The sequence below is a fragment of the Canis lupus genome, chromosome 13, assembly GCF_048164855.1.
Source record: "Canis lupus baileyi chromosome 13, mCanLup2.hap1, whole genome shotgun sequence".
NCBI classification, from domain to species: Eukaryota; Metazoa; Chordata; class Mammalia; order Carnivora; family Canidae; genus Canis; species Canis lupus.
This window is the reverse complement of record NC_132850.1, coordinates 6,877,730-6,897,588: the sequence shown is the minus strand read 5'-3', so window position 1 is coordinate 6,897,588 and position 19,859 is coordinate 6,877,730. Positions and strand designations below refer to the sequence as shown.

The 19,859-nt window shown below is 56.6% G+C and overlaps 1 protein-coding gene across 1 annotated transcript in view; it reads right to left on the bottom strand.

The window, feature by feature from the left end:
- Positions 1 to 9,356: 9,356 nt before the first annotated feature.
- GRIK3 (glutamate ionotropic receptor kainate type subunit 3) overlaps positions 9,357 to 19,859 on the bottom strand; it is a 222,499-nt gene continuing 211,996 nt past the window's right edge. The window contains exons 14-16 of the mRNA XM_072771904.1: positions 18,828 to 19,050; positions 18,081 to 18,331; positions 9,357 to 15,532 (exon numbers count right to left, since the gene is read on the bottom strand). Of these exons, the coding sequence (XP_072628005.1) occupies positions 15,338 to 15,532; positions 18,081 to 18,331; positions 18,828 to 19,050 (669 nt within the window). The 3' untranslated portion in view covers positions 9,357 to 15,337. The remainder of the gene's footprint in view (positions 15,533 to 18,080; positions 18,332 to 18,827; positions 19,051 to 19,859) is intronic.

Here is a 19,859-nt window from a genome sequence, read left to right as displayed (position 1 = left end):
GCTGTGATCGGATGCTGGGGGCCTGGGTTGCGTGCTGTCAACAGATTGATGAGGGCTCGTCAGTCAGTGTGTCAAAGGGGCCGGAGGAGAGGGCTGGGGAGTCAGTCAGAGGCCGCGTGTCCTCGGCAGGGGCCACGTCCCCCCCGGGGCCCGGCCTGAGCTCTGGTCGCAAGCCGGCTCACCAGACGCATGACAGAGAGGAAGGAGGGGCGGTGGCATCCTGAGCGGAGCATGAGCTGGCTCAGGGTCTGGGAAAACAGGCTGGACGTGGGGGCAGACAGGAGATGACAAGTAGGGCAGGAGGCGTCCCCGGGATGGTTCCTTCCTCCGTCCGGGCCGCGCAGGACACACAGGTGGTCAAGCACGGTTGGGCCTCTGGTCCCTGAGACGCTGTGGAAGGAATGCGCATCACTTGTGGGCGGAGGCAGGAAAACGCTTCCATCCACCCCTCGCTCTGCTGCGACAGTCGTAGAGGACACCTGGCTCACCGATGTGCACAGCGGCGGCTGGACCGCAGGGCAGTAAACGTCGTTGCACTGAGTTCTTGGGACTCTGGGGCTGTTTGTTGTCGCAGCAGCGCCCGGCCTGGCCTGACCACTGCAGGTGCGGTCTGACGATCACCCACTGCGAGCCCGGTCGGCGGTGAGCACTTCCCTTGATCCTCTCACTAAATCCTGCGGCATCTCCCGATGGATGAAGGGAAACTGAGGCATGGAGGGAGCAAGCGACTCTCACACGTTGTCACATCGTTCGTAGACGGCAGGCTGGATGTCGGGCCCAGGCCCGTGTGGATTCCAGAGCCGGAATTCTTTTTTTTTTTTTTTTGAAATATTTAAGTTATTTATTCATGAGAGACACAGAGAGAGGCAGAGACACAGGCAGAGGGAGAAGCAGGCTCCATGTGGGGAGCCCGATGTGGGACTCATTCCCAGGACCCCAGGGTCATGCCCTGAGCCCAAGGCAGACGCTCAACCACTGAGCCACCCGGGTGCCCCCAGAGCTGGAATCCTTAGCACAGGGCTTCCAGAGAGGCCACCCTGATTTTTCTGTCCTCCCTGGGCTCCGGGCACCAGGGCTTGGTAGGACGCAGGGGAGCACGTGAAAGCCGTCTTCAGAGTGTCCCAGGCAGTAGCGGAGTTCCTGACCGGGGCCAGTCGACGGCCGCACGCACACCTGTCTCTGCTCCCATGGAGTTTGAGTCAGGCGAAGGCAGTGGCCACGCATGGTGTGGAGGCCGGGCAAGCGGTGTGAGCGCAGGTGTGCATGTGAACACGAGTGAGGGGGGGACCGAGTGTGTGCAGCCAGCAGCCCGGCCTGTGTAGCCCAGAATGAATGGATTGGTGGGGGGATAAGGGTGTGCCCCAGGCCGGAGACCACACGGAGCCCCCCTCTGGGTGGGGGCCGGGGGTCTGCCCCGTGTCCATCAATCCTTCCCAAGGGGGCCGGGTCCCCCGACTTGTGTTTGGGAGGCAGGGGGCTGGCCAAGTACCCCTTCCCACCCCTCGGGGTATAGAGTGGGGCTCATGACAAAGCCTTTCGTGGGCCGTGGCCCTACCTCCACTCCCAGAAGCAGCGAGCACCGGGGTGTGGCTCAGTTTCAGCTCTTGACGAACCGAACGGAGGCTGAGCCTCGAGCTGGGAGGAAGGCAGCACGTGGAACAGAAAGGCAGACCGATGTGGGTTTACACGCAGCGTAGACTGCTTGCCCCCCGCGACCTTGAACCAGTCCCCTCACTTCCCATCATCGGTATCTTCATCTGATATGCAGGAACAATCGCTTTTCCCTTGAAGGCCGCTGCTCAGGAGGACTAACTGCCTCGCCCTCCTTCCTCTTCTACCCTTTCCAGAACATTCTCTCCAGCAGCCCCAGAGTGATGGGGGTCGGGCCACAGGTCCTCCCCGGCCGGCCGGGAGCTCAGCCGGGACCCCGTTCTGGACCACGGAGGAGGCCTGCCCCACAGGGCTCCTGGCGCCCAGCTGCAAGCGGCCCCTGCCTTCACCCGGAAAAGCAAGATCAACCTGAACATAAAGCACCCCCAACGTCGCCGAGCATTATGTCCCTGGAGGGAGTTTGCAGGCGGAGTAATGTATGGGTCCATTTTTAGATGTTGCTGAATTCCATTTGCCGGAGATCTGTGTTTTATTGCCGTATCAGTGTTTCTAAATTGCACTATATTTTCTTAGCTTGATGGGAATTTACAGCACCCGGATTGGAGCGAAATGGGGCTCTCCCCGAGGCTTGGAAATCACTGGGGTCGATTGCTACGGCTGCTGCCTCCCCCTTGGATTGCTTCTGCTAATTAGTCACATGAAGAAGAATGGGAATCTGAGGAAGGACACCCGGGAGGGTCGCTCGGTGAGACCGTTTTGAAGGCTGGGAGGTCTGCGGCTGCTGCCTGCGGGGATCTGGGTGCCCCAGATGAGGGCCGTGGAGCAGGGTGCTGGGGCAGAGACAGATGGGAGGCTGGGGAGCTGGGGAGGGCCCAGCCCGGCGTTTCCCGGGGTGGGGGGGCTCGACATTAGGTTGAGGAGCAAAACCCCAGGAGCCGTAAAGCTGCGCACTGCACATCCTTAGGGTGGCCTCAAAGCGCTCGCGGATGCGACTTCTTGATTCTCCTCCCGAGAGGAGAGGCCGACAGGGGTCACCAGCCCCATCCTGCAGATGCCGAAACCGAGGGCGTAGGGGGCCAAGGCACGAACTAGAGCTGGGAACCCAGGGCCGTGGGACCACAGTGGTGTTTATTGGCCCCTGCGCATGTGGCCAGGTGGCATCCCCTGTCCCTTTCCACTTTGGAGGCTGGGAAGGGGTGCTCTCATTTGCTGAGCCCGCCAAGCGGCCGGCTCGGCCCTAGACACTCCTGGCCTCTGCTTCTTCGACCCCGTAGAGGTGGGTGCGGCCCAGCCCACGGCATGCAGCATCTGGGGCTGGTAACAGGCTTGGCGGGCTCCCACGGCGACATGCAAGTAGCAGAGCCGAGAGCCGGGCCAGGGGATACCTGGTTCCCAAGCTCATCCCTCCCCCGCTTGCTCCCCTGCTTCTGGTGACACCTGCCACCGCCACTCCTGGTGCTGTGTGGGGGGGTGACCACCCGAGCCTGGGGTGGGCATCCGATGCATTCTGGGATCAGATGGTCGCTGTCTGGCGCTGCCGTTCCGCGGGCTCTCGCGAGGGAGGCCGGGGCGCTCAAACTGCACCTGCGCTCACAAAACCACAGTCTCCCCTGCCCCCAGCCTCCCCGCCTGCTGCAGTAGCACCCGGGGCACGGGGCCGGGAGAGGATGGAGTCCCGAGGACCCAGCTGGGGGCTGCAGAAAGTTCTGGCTTGCTCCTCTGGCAGGTCCTGGCAGTTTGTCTCACTTGGCAGTGATCCTCTGTCTAAAAGCACGTCCGACGTTTTGTGCAATAAAGTTAATGGACTTCTCCATCTTAGAGCAGCTGAATTCTCTTGGAGCAGATGCTGAGGGTTATGGATGTTCTAATTAGGAAGCTGCCTTTGGCATCGAGGGGAGGAGGGGAGGCTCGTGACGTTGCGCGGCCCGCCAAGACCCCTTGCCAAACCGCCCCCCGGAGCTCGCAGGGCGCACACGCTGCGGCACAGGAGACAGAGCCGGTTCCTTCTGCTCCTGTCTCTCCCTTGCCTTCCAGCACCAAGGCCCTCCTCGTTTCCAGAAGGGACCAACAGGTCCAGACGAGGTGGCCGCGGCCTCCCGCGTCTGAGGAACCACAAACAGGCTTTAGTGTTACAATCCAATAAAACTTACAACCAAGTTAATCTGACACATTTATTGATGTGCATAATTGTTATTGGGCTGCACTGCAATTAGGCATAAATGGTAGGTCATTCCTGTGAGCGGCTGTAATTAGTAATTCTCATTTTTGGCTGAATCGAGTTCAGTTGGTGTTTTTTTTTTTTTTTTTCCCTACAAGCATAGAAATTCCCCAGGGTCCATAAACAGCATTGGTTATCGACTGTTTTCTGATTCACTCATTCATTTATTCGCTTACCCGTTTATCAAATCTGTGAGATGGGGGTTCCAGCCTGGAGGTCTCATTCTGATGCTTTCTGGGTGATTGTGGCTGAGTCGTTCTACTTTTCTTAGCCTCCATTGCCCCATCTGTAAAATGGGCATGATGTCCCCTAGCTCATAGGGCCATGGTGAGAATGCCGGGAGCTGAGGTCCGCAAACTGCTCACACAGTGCTGGGTCTGGAGTTGTCACCTCGCTGGCCAGAAGGTAGTATTGGGATGATTATTATTTTATTCATGACACCTTCTCCTCGAAAAGGAGACCAGCACTGAAGAGTTCTCAAGCTTTTGACCATCTGATCACAGGGCGATTCCGGGTGCCAAGGAGGCCGGACCCTTGTACTTTGCAGGTGGCTGAAGGCAGGTTATTCAAGAGGGCACGGAGCCGGTGACATTTGGGTTACAGCACCCACTGTGACCTCGACCTCACCCACAGGTGAGCAGGGCTAGGAAACCTGTAGTTTTCCCCATGTCTTGGCTCACCACTGCCCAGGCGTTGGGAAATGTGGGAGGGAGTCAGACCTCCCCGAGGGGGAAAGGACCCACAGAGGGCCGAAGGCTTTTACTAAAATGCTGGGGCCTGAGGCTGGACTGGGGAGAAGCTGGGCCTTGTGGCAGGAATGTGAGGAAAGGCTTTGGGCCAGAGGGGCTGGACAGAGGGGAGCACTGTCTTGGAGGAGAATCTAGGGGCCTGTGGCTTCACCCTGGGAGATGGGCTGTGACTGTGGGGCCCTGGGCAAGGCTAGAGCTGCAGTGAGGAGGGATGGGGAGGCCAGGGTTGGATGCCAGGAGGTGGTGAGGCACCGGTGGCCCCTTGAGCTGGCAAGGCAAGCAGCCCTGGGTTAACTCTGGAGCTCGGGTAAGTCACCTGGCATCTCCGAGCCTTAGGCCACCCACCTCTACAAGGGGGTCCCAGGAGGTGCTGTCAATACCTTATGTGTCTCCTGTCCTTCCCACCTCCCCACCAATGGCCCCAACTGCCACCACTCGCATTGCTTTCCCTGCCCCAGAGCCCACCTCGGCAGCTGTGGTGTGCGAGAAGTACCCAGGTCCCCCTTCGGAGACTAGCCTCGATCAACGATTGGTGTATACATACCCCTGCTCTCTCCCCCCTGGGGTGAGAAGCCAACTAGCATATTGTATGCTGCTCTCAGAGGTCCTTGGGGACATGAAGCTTCAGTTGCCCTCCCCCCTTCCCCTTACATCTCGCTGGATACTGACAGCTCAGTCTTCAAGGAACTGGGGACAGAAGCCTGAACCAGGCTGAGCTGTCGCTTGGATCTTTGGGAATAAAGGATCACGGCGGTCCTGGGACGGAGGCAGGACTTGGGGGCTGGTCTGGCTGGCTTGTTCCAGGGCCGGTCAGATGCTCTGGAAGTCATCTCCACGGGACCTCCTCATCCCAGATCTGGTCTAGAGGCTGAGGCGGGCAATAAATCCCCTCGGTAGAGCTGGTCCCAGCATGGGCCACCCTGCAGAAAGGCTTCATCAGCGGCCTCATTTGCATAAGATAATGAAACCGCAGTAAAAATAGTAAAAGAAAAAATGGCCTGGCAACTTTGTTTCCATAATGACAGATGCTTCTTAAACACTCGGCTTCTGTTTCCCAAAGAAGTGCCATCAAGGCCCCTGGGGAGCCGCGTGTCCCTGCAGCCTGATCCGTGGAACGGCGACCTGCAGCCCCAGGAGCGCCCGGGCTCTGACCTCCTCCTCCTCCCCGCTCACTGCACTGGGACATGGAGGGGACAAGGGGAGGTGAATGAAAGGCAGAGAAGGACCCTCGCAAACACTGAGCCAAGCTGTCTGACACCTGGTGTGTGCTTTCACGGGGGCTTTTCTCTTCTTGCTGTCATGAGCACCTCGAGGCTTAGGACTGTGAACCAAGCTGTGGGCTTTGGAGAGCAGGGCCATGACCTAGAAGGGGGTGGGGATGGGTGGGAGGTGGGGGCCAGCTCAACGGGTCTCAGATCCCTGCGCTCCAAGGAGGGTGAGACGGCCAAGGTCAAGGCAAGGGGATCCCTGACATCAAGGGTATAGTTGTCTGTGATGGGGCTCCCCAAGGCGAAGAGGCCTAAAGAACCCAAGCAGAATCTGCTTTGGAAATGTCTGGGACTATCATCTCCAAGCCACCAGGGCTCCACAGTGACTGCATGGGAAGCAGAAATAACCACCACAACCGCAGTGATGATGATGATGATGATGATGATGATGATGATGATGATGAATAAAATAAAGAAGGAGCTTGTTCCCCCAGCAGAGAGGGAACGCTCTAATAGTCTCAATTGGCTAGGGGCGTGTTGGGGGATTTTCTGCTGTGCCACCACCTTCCCTCTAAGTGAGTCTGTGGAATCTTTGGCCAGATTTGGTTGTTGGTGGAGGGGGAACAAGATCATGCGTCCTTCCAGACAGTTTGGGTCTTAGACCAGGACCCAGACTTTCGAACTTAAAAGCTGAGTACTTGGCTATCTTTGTTCCCTCTGTCCCTGGCTCTGTGCCTGCTATGGGACAGGACTCCACTCATTTGTTACTTTCTCCCTCAATAAAAGCTATCATTGGTTGAACTGTATTGGTGCCCAGTCATTTGGGCTCCTCTTCCTTCCTTGGGGAGGGAGCAGCGAGAGACCCCCCTGAAAGGAGAGAAACAGCATCTCCTGCTCTTGGGGTTGCAGTGGGGAGGGAGAAGCAAGGTCTAGGATCATTTCTTGCCTCCTTAAGACAGGGCTGTGGAGAGAGCTCAGTGCTTGGGAGGGCCAGCCAGGTAGAGATGGGCTGTTGAGAGGTAGAGTCAGGGGCTCTCAGAGAGGCTGGGGGGACCGGGGAGTTTCTGTCTTCTCTGTGTCCAATCCACAGACAATCAGAGCCGCCCTACTATTCTGAGAGGCCTGGCTGGCCCTGATCAGGAGCCCAGAGTGTCACAAATGGGCTCCTGGACCAGGCTCTGAGCCCCAGCAGGGAAGGAGTCTTGTCTCACTACTCACCAGACTATCACCTGTGGAGGCTCAGCATATAGTAGGCCCTAATTTTTTTCTCCTTTTCCTCCTTCTTATTAATGAAAATTGCTGTCACTTCTTGTTGGCTTATGGTATGCCCAGCCTGTGCTAAGTACTTACTGTGCTTTTTTTCATTGAGCCTGCCTGACCGTTCCATGAGGGGAGGATTTCATGATGACTGATACATTTTATTTTATTTATTTATTTTTAAAGATTTTATTTATTTATTCATGAGAGAGAGAGAGAGAGAGAGAGAGAGGCAGAGACACAGGCAGAGGGAGAAGCAGGCTCCATGCAGGGAGCCCGAAGTGGGACTCGATTCCAGGTCTCCAGGATCATGCCCTGGGCCGAAGGTGGCGCTAAACCACTGAGCCACCTGGGCTGCCCCAACTGATGCATTTTAGATGAGGAAACCAAAGTTCAAGCACGTAAAGTTGCGGTGGTGGAGCTGGACTCACACAAAATATTCAAGTTTATGAGTGGATGGATGGATTGGGGGTGGGTGGGCAGCTAGACAGATTGGTGGAGTGGTTGATGAATTGGTAGATGGGTGGAAAGATGTCAGGGGAATGGGGACAGATGAGTGGATGGATGGATGGACGGATGGATGGATGGATGGATGGATAGATGGATGGATGGATGGATGGATGGATGGATGGATGGATAGATGAGTGGAGAGATGGATGGGTGGATGAGTGGATGGATGGTGGGTAGTTGGGTACATGAATGGATGGGTAAGTGGGTAATTTACTTGTTCCTTCACTCAAAGTGTGAGCCTCATTCCTACTGGCTCTCTTCCGTCTCTCTTATCCACATTATCCTACTCCTTGCTGGGCCTGGAGTCCACCCAGAACTCTGCTGTATTTATTCCTAGGTGATGGACTTTACCTCTGCTTCCCAAGGGCTGACAGATGTCCTTCAACCCAGGGCCTCTACCTGGCTTGGACCCAAAGCCTCTTCCTGGGTTGTAGTTGTAGGCTAGAGCAGAGTTCTCAGATACAGTGGCCCACTGGGGTTCTGGTCTGCTCTTCATTCTATAGAGATTTTGGGGACCTTGACTTGGCACTTGCCAGCCAATGGAATAGGACGGTGGATATTTAGGAGGCCTGCTCAACTCACATAGCTTTCTTTGGGAATTTTGGGTTTTCTCAACTCTCCTAAAGCAAAGAGCCTGGGTACCATGATTATATTATGGGACCCTTCACCCCCGCTGGTCACAGCTGATTGGACCGTAAGTGACCAACTAACCAGAGCTGGTCCAATAATAGTCATTCTCCAGGGAATTAGAGTGGCGGCACTGAGAAACCGAGTCAACGGTGGTGGAGATCTGGGCTGAAAGATCATACAGAGTCAGGACTGAGCTGTGTCAGGTTCTGAGGCAAGCAGTAGAGGAGATAATGGACGTCTAGAGCTTAGCCTAGCACATGCCACGTAGGAAGCGCTCAATAAATATTATGACTTCTTATGATTATGATGATGTCATGGAGGGTTGTGGATGCAAATCTCTACGACGCTGATGTTTGCATGAGATCTGGAAGGCAGAAGAGAGGCAGAGGCCATTTTTTGCCCACTTTTAAGCTGTCTCTGTCACAGAGATATGAGAGTTTTTAACAGGATTGGTTCCTAGGTGACGAGAAGCAACGTCATGGGGGCGGTGGTGGCAGCAGCTTCCTGACCCAGGCTTGCTGAGCCCCAGATCACAACCCTGGGATGTGCTTTTGCCTCAAAGCTCTAGTCTCAGTGTCTCCGAGGTAGCTACTCCCTGGGTGGGTCATTGCTCTGTTGTCCTGGGAGCCACTGGAGGCCCGGGGGGGGGCCTTGCCCCCTCGTCTCTTCCACTTGTTTTATAAACATCTGTGTTCAGTTCCTTCCTTTTTAAAGTCCCCTGTCCCGGACCCTGGTTATGTGTACAGTTTCCATCTCCCGAGAGTAACCGACTTAAACCTTCCTTATTTCCACTTTGAAAAAGCTTAGGCCAGATCTCTGATGGGCCGTGCTTGGATAAGAGGCCCACCTGCCATCCCAAGCTGTGGCCAATGGGACGGGGTCACATAAGGACATGACAATTCGCCGGGTAGCTCTGTGGGTGGTGACAAGTTGGGGACAGATGTGCCCACGGGAAGACAGAGGTCAGACGATGTCAAGGGCAGACACCTCACCTTGTTATCTGAAAGGAGAACCGGGGGCTGGGCTGGTGCCCCCCACCCACTCATCCCAGGGTCTCCTGCCCAGGAGGACACAGTCAGCCTTGGGGAGAAAATGACGCAGCTGCCCGGCACCCTCTGGTTTGACGGAGAGAGCAGAGAAGCAGAAAACACACCTCAGGGAGGGGGGACACTGTTTTCTAGAAACATTTCTTTATTTAAAATTTAAAACCATATTACTTCATACAGCAAACTGTGCACTTTGATATATCACAGTGTCTTAAAAAGGAAAATAATCAGATTTGTTTGGAAAGTTATTTACATCAGCCTAGAATGATTGGCAAGTAACACAGTTACTATGAAACCCAAATTGTTACAAAATGTTTACAAAAAACTATATTCATAGAAATTCTGCATGTCCACAAAGGGCATCCCCTGAATGGCCCAGAGACCAGTGTGTGGGAACCATGTTGAGTGGGAGTGGGGGGCATCCAGGCACTCTGGTCTGGGTGGTGGGACAGGCCAGGGGTCTCGCATGGCGCTGTCTGGGGGCTCAGCCCTGGGGCTGGGAACCCAAGTCCCCGACAAGGGAGGCCCAGGCAGACATGGGGTGGGGGTTTGGAGCACAGTGGCATGAGGGCCCCTGGAGCCAGGACAGGCCCCTCCTCAGGGGGCTGGATTCAGATGTGCTCTGGCGGGTGGGGGGGCCCCAGAGGCAGATTAAGTGCACACCAGCCTGACGCCCACGGCCGAAGCAGAAGGCCGGCTGCTGACCACACGGAAGCCCACTCCAGTACCTTCTCTCCTGCAGATTCCAGAGGTGCCCTGACCGGTGACGGGGGCAGGGCCACAAGCTAAAGGACTGGGATGGTGAAGCATAGGGGGAGCCGGGCAGGGCAGGGCCACAGGTCGGCGGGGACGGTGGGGGTGCTCCCTGCCAGCTGCCCAGCCGGGGGAAGAGGAGGCAGGCGGATGGCTTGGGCTGTGCTAGGGCAGGAGGGCCGTGCTGCTTTCTCCTCTTCACCTGGTGTCACTGCACTCTCCACGTGTCCGGCTCCCCGGTCACTCGCTCACAGCCGGCCTCTGGGTCAAATGGGCCTGGGGAGGTTGTCTGCAGTGGGACAAACCTGCTGGCATTACTGCCATCACTACAGCTGCTGCCCTGTTTCTGGAGGCCCCAGAGATTGGGTCTGCAAGATAGAGACACACTGCAGGGTGATCTGAGGTCTTCCATCCTAGAAGGCAGGGGATGGGGACAGGGCCAGTAAGTAGGGCAGAGGGACACTGCACTGGCATGCAGACAATGCCTTCGGGGCCATTCTCTTTAAAAAGCATTTTCCCTAGCTGTGAACCGTGACGCTGTGTGTGGGTGAGAACCTGAGGCGGAGGCCTGTGCCACCTAGAATGCTCCAGCCTCTCGGGATGTTCTAGGTGGAGCCTGACACCCACCTGGCCACTGTGACGAGAACAGGTCGCAGGAGCCAAGTGCTGGTGTGACATTTCCCCAGACACAGGCCCTGCTTGCTGTCCTGCCTCAGATGCTCTCAGATGGAGACCAGGCCCCTGGGTCTCTCCCGCCTCTGGCCAGGGGGCACCTGCTGGGCCAGGCCCATCCGCCAGCCCCTGTGGTCCAGTCCTCTTCTTCGCGGTCTGCAGCTGGGACGTACGCAGGGCCTTCCCCATCCCACGGGGCTCTCTGCGGCTCCTGCCCCGGGTGGCCTCCCTCCCAGACCTGCCTGCTGTCGCCCCGTCCCTCACCTGGTCCCCACCCATACTGGCTGGGTTATGTACACTCTGTGTGCAGACGTGCGGGGAGGGGTGCGTATACACATGGGCTACGGGGCATATATACACTGTGCATATATATATATATATATACAGCATATATATATATATATCTTTTTACATTCATATATATATTGTACAGAACATTAACCTTCTACCAAAAACAGTTTTGTGACGTCACATATGGCCTCAGCTCTGAAATTTTAACTCCAGGGCAAATCCAGGACTGAAAAATGAGAGCTTGATTCAAACTGGCACGGGGACAAGGAGCAGGGCCCTCTCACCGCGGCAGGCAGCTGGGCCCGTTCCAGATGCGTCTGTCCCGCCCGGGAGACTGTTCCAGATGTGTCCATCCGTTCAAGACCTGTCGACAGAATTGGGCTCAGTTCTTGCGTCTGTCTGCGGGCCCGGGGCCCGTCCCAGATGTGAAGTCCATCCAGCTGTTTGTGGCGAGATCACCGGGCCCTTCCAGGGGGCTGTGCACACAGGGCCAGTCCAGACATGCGGCCAGGGTTTGGCCAACTTCCAGATGTTTGTGCATATCACTGAGAATGGCTTGGGAAGGGCCCAGCTTCATGCTGGGGGATGAAGCAGCAGCTCGCAGACCTCCACACCGCACCCCTGGCAGAGAAGGCAGGGAGGGGGCCTCTTCTCTCAGCGAGCGTGAGCCCGGCCCCACCTCTGCTCTCCTCCAGCATGAGGAGGGGGTGACTTCTCACCAGGTGGAACCTTCTGCCAACCCTGCCAGGGCCTTCCCCCCACCTGGGCTATCACTGCTGCCTGACACATGCACGAGGGAGGAGCCAGGTGTGCTCTTCTTGTGGAGGCAGTCTTGGCTGTGAGGTGGGGGGAGGCCCTCTGAGCCTTCAGGGATCCAGAGTCAGCTCATCTGCCCTCACGAGGGCATTATTCCTCTTGAGAGACACTTGCAGAGGGGCCACCTGAATGGTGACAACGCTGTCAGGGTTTTCTTATGTGTCCACAGCAGAGAGACCGGTAGCAGGTCAAGGGGAGAGAGAGGAGGAGGAGGAGGAGGGTTCACCGTCCAAAAGCCCCAGGGCCTTGGTGACTGGCGGGGGATGGGGATGGGGGGGTCTCCTCACTGCTGCCCCCCAATCTGGCCAGTCTGAGCCGGTGGGAGATGGGGGTGGGAGATGGGGGCGATCTTTTGTTAAGGGAGGGCCAGACAAGGACAGTCCAGCACCCGCCCGGGGAGGTCCCATCTTTTGTTCCATCGAAACCAACGCTGACACTTCCACGACCCCCCTCGGTGCTGCTGGGTGTGGGCACAGCCTCCTGCTGGCACGCCTGACCAAGCCTTTAACTCCTCCTGGTTGGCCTCCGTGGGAGCACCTCCTCCTCCCTCCTCCCTCCCCTGCCAGTGTCGTAGTGCCACCTGGCCCTGTCCATACCCGGGAAGACGCTCACACTCAGGCAGAAGTCGTCTCCACTGCACTCTCAACGCCGGGCTGGTCTCGAAGCAAACAGGGCACCAGCCGGGGTCTGCACATGGGCCACACAGACGGACATAAGGCTTGGGCGGGAGGGGAGGTCGGGCAGCGTCACCCCACCTGCATTCGGAAGTCTAAAGGACTAAAGGACTAAAGGACTCCTCTCATTGAACTGTGCCTCTGCCATCTACCCTTGTCCAGACGAGACACCTTCCCAACCCATAGGCCACTGCTCTCCTCTCCCATCAGACACGCTCACGGAGCACCATAGGCAGAAGCACATGATCTCGACAAATCCTTGTGACAAACGATCTCTCCCTACAGCAGAAGTGCAAACACACCCCGATCCCCCGCCTTCCTGATGGTCCATCTCTGCTCCTGCTCTGAGCCGGAACACATGCGTGAGTTTGAACACACGTGTGAGCAAGCCTCCCCCCACCCCCTGCTCCGAGACACTATGGTTCCACGTGGCTTCGTGCATCGACCTGTGCGGCTCGTCTGTCTGGTCCTGTCCTCCGCCTCGCTCTCCACTGCAAATGCAAGCCCACGCGCACATGTGCACACTCGCTCACACGTGGACCCCTTGATGACATGGCTTTTCCTTTTAAACATTTGGCAATACTGCGGGTTTTATCCTGTCCTCCACTCTCTGCCATTGGTGCATAAATGTGCACGCATGTGTGCACACACACACACACGCACGCATGCATGCACGTAAGCACACCCACTCGTGCATGCATGTGTACGTATGTATACCCCCAGAACCCCATTAAGACATGGCTTCTCCTGTTTTTACATGTATGGGGCTCTGCTGCTTGTCCAGACTTGTCTCTCTCATCCCAAATTCACACACATGTGTGCACACACACGTCGGAACCCAACGGATTCTATTATTGCGTGCCCTGGACTCTTGTCTGATGACCAAATCGGTCCTTCACCCCCGGTCCCTACAGCTCTCACACACACACAAAGATACACACAAATGCACACACACACACAGACACACACGCACTCCTACACACAGCATGGCTTTTCCTGTCATTACATGTGTTGGCGATGCTGCACGTCCAGCTCTCTTCTCCTACCTCCAAGCACACAGCCTGTTGGAACTGCTGGGATTATGGGAACCAGCTGGCTTGGTCCTGCAGCCTACAGTTTGGAGGAGGAACAGTATTTATCACATGAGCCCACTGCGCTCTCCTGCTCTGGGAGTCCCTGGGGGGGAGCCAGAGATGATCCTTCACCCCAATTGAGAAGGTCCTTGAGATCTAAATGTAGCTCTTCCCTAACCAGACTCCCTAAGCAGAAGCAGGAGAGAGGTGACGGGGTAAAAACGAGTGTCTTCTGGGTCCCCGTCCAGAATCTCCAGGCTTCTCTCCCCCGCTCAGAGACCGCCCTCGGCCCTTGGCATGGGAAGCCCTGCCGGCCTCGTCGTATTCTCTAAGGACACTTTGCTCCTAACCCTTCCATGTCTCATTCCTTTTCTAGAATCTTAAAGTCACAAACTTGTAGAGCATCCATCCTACCTAGCTGGAACCCACAGGTCATCTGGTCCGGCCCTAACTGGTACCTCATCTGCTACTATTTCTTTGCTGTACCCCCAAACCCCACAAGGTCCAAGCTGCTCTGGACAAGAGATTGGGGCCTAGATGGCCTGTATCTCTATGTGGGGTCTTTGGTTAATTCTCCAGGAGGCAGCTTTTCTTTCCCTATCCTTGGGGCCTCTATGAGCTCCGATGTCCTGTCCCTGAAAACCTTCCTTTCTGGAGAGCATCTCTAGGTTTGGCAAGTCCAGGAGGCCAAGAATTCTTTAGGGCTCCTCTGGCTTTCCCCATCTACCCCAAAGTAGACCTGAATCCCTCTTTGGAAGAGGGGTGATGACTTTTACTTCAATCTAGGTTTCTCTTCTCCTTCCAAGATGACAGGGGAAGTCAAGGTCAACTGGCCAGGAGTGGGGAGTTGCTGAGGAGTAGCTGGCAAAGAACTCAAGCTCTCAAATGCCACTAGGGTTTAGAAAACAGCTCAGTAACCAGCAAAAAAATAAGCCATCCCAATGGCTCGTGGGCCTCTGGGATTTCCATGGAATCCACTGTTCTTCTGTCTTCAAATATGGGCTGAATCTCTGGTCAGCCTTTGTGGGAGATTCAGGGGGTCCTCTATCCTCTGGCCAGAAAGTAGAAAATTTGCTCTGACCACTCACTCCCCCACTTTATACTCCTGGAGACCTCCTTGAGGGATGGGAGCCATTGGGACACTGTCCATAAGAATTCAAAATGGCACCTTTGTGCATTCTCCTCTCTCCCATACCCCAAACTCCTCTTTTCCTCTATGGAGCTCTGTGCCTTCAACTTTGCCAAGATGGGGGCTGCCATACATGGTGCCAGGTCCAAGAGACCAGGACTACGTGAGCAGCCCCTAAGGGATGAAGTCTTCTTCTGCTCAAGACATGTGGGGTGGCCATCCCCCTTCTTCAGCTCCCATTGGCAGCCACACTACAATCCTTAAGGTACCCAAGGTTTGTGTCTCTGGGCTCACGGTCATGGCCCAGGAGGCCCGGGCTCACAGGGAAGGAGTGGCAACATACAAGCTGATTCCCATTTTCTTTGGCCTCTGCAGGGCCGGGGTAGAAACTTCTGACTGTGGAGGAGAGTCGAGGGGCAGGTGAGTTTGGCCTGAGAGAGGCATATGTGCTTCCTTTGGCCTTGGCTGTCTCGGCTGGCAGGTTTCGAAACCCACAGAAGAAACGAGAGGCGAGTGAGGCCCAAGTAGCTGGCCTGGGGCCTGCTGGTTTCCCAGTAGGTAAGGGCAGAGGGCTCCTGGCCCAGCAGGCAGGCAGCAGCTCTGACCCCCAAACCCAGCATGGGCACAGGGGAGGGGCCTTCCAGTCTCCTTGCTTTCCTCTGCCCTGCCCCAAGGCCTTCGGTCCCCACCCCACCTGGGCCTAGGGGAATACGGGGGCCAACGATGTGCTGCAGGCCATGCTGTCCTTGCCCGGAAGCCGGCGGTCGTTGAACGTGTGCATGTTGATGACAGCATCAGTCTTGACCATCATGGGAGGCTGTGGCTTGTGCTTGACCCGACGCTGGCAGGTAAGGGAGAAACGGATCTCATCGGCTACGGTGCTGCAGAAGGAACGCTGGGGTGGGGTGGGGGGCAAGGGGCACATGGGTGAGGCCTGGTCTTGCAGCCCCTGCCAGCCCCTCCCCTTCCTCCCAGGGCTGTGCCAAGGCTGTCCCCCCACCCCTCACCTTTAGGCCTCCCACCCTCTGCCCGCTCCAGATGACCAGTTTGTGAGGCAGCCTAAAGCGTGATGTCCTTGTTTGGAGGCTAAGGTAGATGGATCGCACCATCCCATCCCCGTTTCACAGATGAGCAAGCTGAGGTCCTGACTGGCATGCACATCAAATTTGATTTTTCGCCACTAGATTCTGAGGGTGGGAACCAGCCAGCTTCATCCCTGTGAGCCCAGCTCCCAGCACTCGGCCTGGCCCCGTGTCAGACCTAAGAAACACCTGATGAATGTATGGGTCATTCTACCCCTGGGAGGGCTTCCCACTAAGGGGAAAATCCCCATGGTCCCACTTGGGAAAGTCCAGCATGTTTCTCCAGGTGTGCCACGGGGAGGGAGGTCCCCGCAGGGCAGGTGGTGGCAGTGGCTTCTGGCCTGGGTCCCTGTGGGTACCCGAAGGGGGCGGCAAAAGTGCAGCTTTGCCTGCAGGTATCTGATGGCCATGGCTCCTAGGAGACCAATGGCCAGAGCCTGTCCTGTGGCTCGTCTGGAAGGCAGTGGGGCTGTCGATAGCTCGATTATGCAGTGAGGCCAGGGCAGGAGCACCCGGCAGCTGAGCGCTGGCTGTGCAGGGTAGGGGGGTCCTGGGCTCTGGCTCCGCCTCTTAGCGCTTTCCCTCCAAGCTTCCCCTTAACGCCCCCCGCTAATCTCTGGATAGCATCCCTCCTCACCTTCCTTTATTCATTCTAGGAATATTTATTGAGGCCCCACTAGGCGCCAAGCACTGTTCTGGGTGTTAGGCATACAGACAGGAAAAAGACAGTTAGGACCCAGCCCTCAGGGAGCTTAGGGTCTGCGAAGTGATAGCAACAGGTGATAAACCTGCCAACAAATATAACACCTCAGAGCATGGTAACTAGTAAGAGAATAAAGCAGCAAGGTGGGATAGAGGGGTGCTGGCCGTGGGGGCAGGAGGGATGGCCATTTCAGCTGGAACCCGAATAACCAGAACATGCCAAAAATGTGGTTTCCCAGTAGAAATGGGGAAATGGTGCTCCGGCAGGAGAGCGCTGCAGGCGGCTGGAGCAGCACGTGCCAGGGGCCTGGGGCTGAAATGTGTTTGGTGCGTTAAGCACTAAAACTCAGTCCAGTGTGTGTGTGTGTGGATGGAGGAGAGTTAAGGGAGGAGAAGAGGGGCAGGAGAAAGTCCGACAAGTGGACAAGGACCAGATCTGGTAGAGTTTTTGGTGGATTGTGGGTGCTCATCCCGATTGCAATGGGAATTCCTAAAGAGTTTTTTTTTTTTTTTTTTTTTAACGTATTGTGTGTGTTTTTTTTTTTGTTTGTTTGTTTGTTTTTTGTGTGTGTGTGTGTGTGTGTTTTTTTAAAGCCATCCTTCATTACCGGACGTGGGGTGGGGGGTGTTCCCCTCCATTTTTCATGTGATCATTAACACTCCAGTGAACACCCCTGTATCTATCCTTGGCCACTTCCATTTGGGTACATTTCTAAAAGCACGATTCGCTGTCAAAATGTGCGGCCACTTTCAAGACGCTGTCCGCGTCCCTCCAGAAATGTACCCACGGACGGCTCCCGGCTGGACTGGGGAGCGTGTGCCTTTCCCCGTGCCCGTGAGAACCATGACCCCAAGAATGATCTTTCCCCTTCCTGTTTGCTGACTCTGGCTTACAGATTATAAGGGCCCGCATCTCATCTCTGATCGATGCAAAAAGTGCCTGTTTTGAATGGTCCCGTCCACACGGCCCAGAACCGCAATCTGCTTCCACCCTGGCCCTGGGTCCCCTTGGATGTCTCCGAGAGGCATGCGCACATTTAAATTACCCCGTAGCTACACTTCCTTAAGACACCAATGCCAGGCTCTGCCCCTGACCAATTAAAACAATCTCTGGGAGTGAGGCCAGGACATTAGCACTTAAAAAACTCTCCCTGTGATTCTAATTTGCTCCCAGGACCCAGAGCCACTGCTCCTCCACCCTTGAATTAATCAGATGGGTTAAGCGGAGCCCAGCCAACTGCATGCTTGGGCCAGACCTCTTAACATTCCTTTCTTTTTTAAACTTTTGATTATGGAAATTTCCAACTCTATGCAGAAGTAGAGAGAACAGTATAATGAACCCCTATGTAGCCATCACCCAGCTTCAACGATCACCCTGGAGGGTTTTATGCAGGGGAATGACATGGTTTGAATTAAGTGTTAAACAGGGCACTGGCTGTGTTCGGAGAGCGGATGGGAGAGAGGAGGCAGGAGGGCCGGGCTGCTGCGGGGTGCCCGCTGGAGATGGGGGGGCATGGCCTGGCCCAGAGTCCCAGCAGAGGGGGGCGGGCTGAGGCAGGGTGAGCTCGCACACCGCACACCACCTGTGCCTGGGAGGCGGGAACCCGGCTCGAACCCGGTCCTCCACTCGCCCTCCTGTCCCCAGCTCTGGACGCTCACCTGCTCTCGCTCTGCCGTTTTGCGGAGCTTGTACACGAACTCGCCCACAGCCACCAGCACAGACAGGACGAGCCCGGCGGCCAGCACGATGAAGATGCCCCCGATCTTCTGGATCCCCAGGGCGCTGGCCTCTTTGTTCTCCTCCTCGGGGCACCCGCTGCCCCTCCACCACTTCTCCTTCATGATGTGCAGCTTGTCCTCCTCCTGCAGCTGCAGGATGGCGATGGTGATCTTGTCCCGGTACGGGGAGCCTGAGTGTGGGAGCGGGGGTCTGGCTGGCAGTGGCACCCAGGCCACATGGTTCATGCCCCTGCCAGCACCCTGGGCAGCGCCGGCCACCCTCCCCAGCCTCCCTGGATGCTCGTAAAGGCCCCTCTCTGAATCTTCCCATGGTGTCTGGATGGGAGCAAGGTCCTGATTTGGGGTAGGGGGGGTCTTGCCTCGGCCCCTGGAAGGCCCTGTGGATCCAGGCTGCATCAACAGGAGTGAGGTCAGAGAAAGCAGGCATGAAGCTCTGAACTGACCCCCCACCTCTGCGCAGGCCTGACGCTGGCCTCACCAGGTTGTGACTCTACTCCTTTGTCTCTGGGTTGAAGAGATGCCACCTTTTGAGGCTCAATGGGATGAGCTGGGAGAGGCAGCAGGAGACTGTGTGCAGAGCAGACTAGGGGGTCCCGCCCATCCTAGATCCCCCAGCCGCCCCCACCCCCCGCTGGCCCACCCGCCCGCCCGCAGCCCCTTGCTCACCCATGGGTGTGCCAATGCCGTAGCCCTTGGAGTCGATGAGGCCCCCGATCTGGGTGAGGTTGCAGTTCCTCTGGGTGACGTACTCGATGGTTGTGGACTCCATGAGCAGGGCATAGTCTGCCGTCAGGGTCCTCTGGATGCCCTCCTCGTTGTTCTTTACCAGCGCCGAGGGCTTGCTGCTCATGAAGGCCCACATCTTCTCAAAAGTGGAGATCTTGGATTTCTGGGCCACGACAGAAGGGGGATGCACACAGTTACTGAGCGCGCCAGGGGCCCAGCACCACACGCCCCCCTTAACAGGGCTCTGGTCACCGAACTCTGTCTACCACCCTCTGAGGGAGGGAAGGCCACCCCTTGCTCAGATGTGGCAACTGAGGCCCTGGGAGGGAAGGTCCCAAAACACATAGCTGGTAAGGGATGAAGCCAGGATTCAGACTCAGGCCCACCTACTAGGAAGCCCTGGCTCTTTGGCCACACGGCACAGTGGTTTTCAGACTGGGTTTTAAAGAAATGCCTTCTCCTTCTCTAACATTTATGAAAGGTTTCCATGTGCCGGCTCCGTTCCGAGAGCTTTGTCTGCATTAACTCACTGATTCTTCACGACAATCAGGGGAGGTGGGGGCTACCCTCAGCTCCATTTGACAGAAACTGAAGCCATGGCCAAGGAGCTCGCCCAGGGTCACTCAGATACTAAGTGGCCAAGCTAGGCTTCCAACCCGGGCCACTGGCTCTCGTGTTCCCCACCACTTCGCTGCCCTGCCCCACAGAGAACCCCGTGAGGCTAGAGAGGGACCCCTGAGTACTGTGTTCCAGGGGAAGACGAGGGTTTCCGTCTATGGCGTTTCATTCGGGAGCGGGCGAGGAGTGGGGGCGCTCAGAGCAGGTGGTGTGCAGGCCCTCCAGCTCCTACCGGGAGTGGCCCCGAGCATCCTGGGTCGGGCGCTGCCGTATGAGCAGAACTAGCGTCCCTAAGACCAGGCCTGGTGGGTGGGCTGCCGTGCTTGTCCCGCCTGGCCGGGGAGGCTCAGAGAA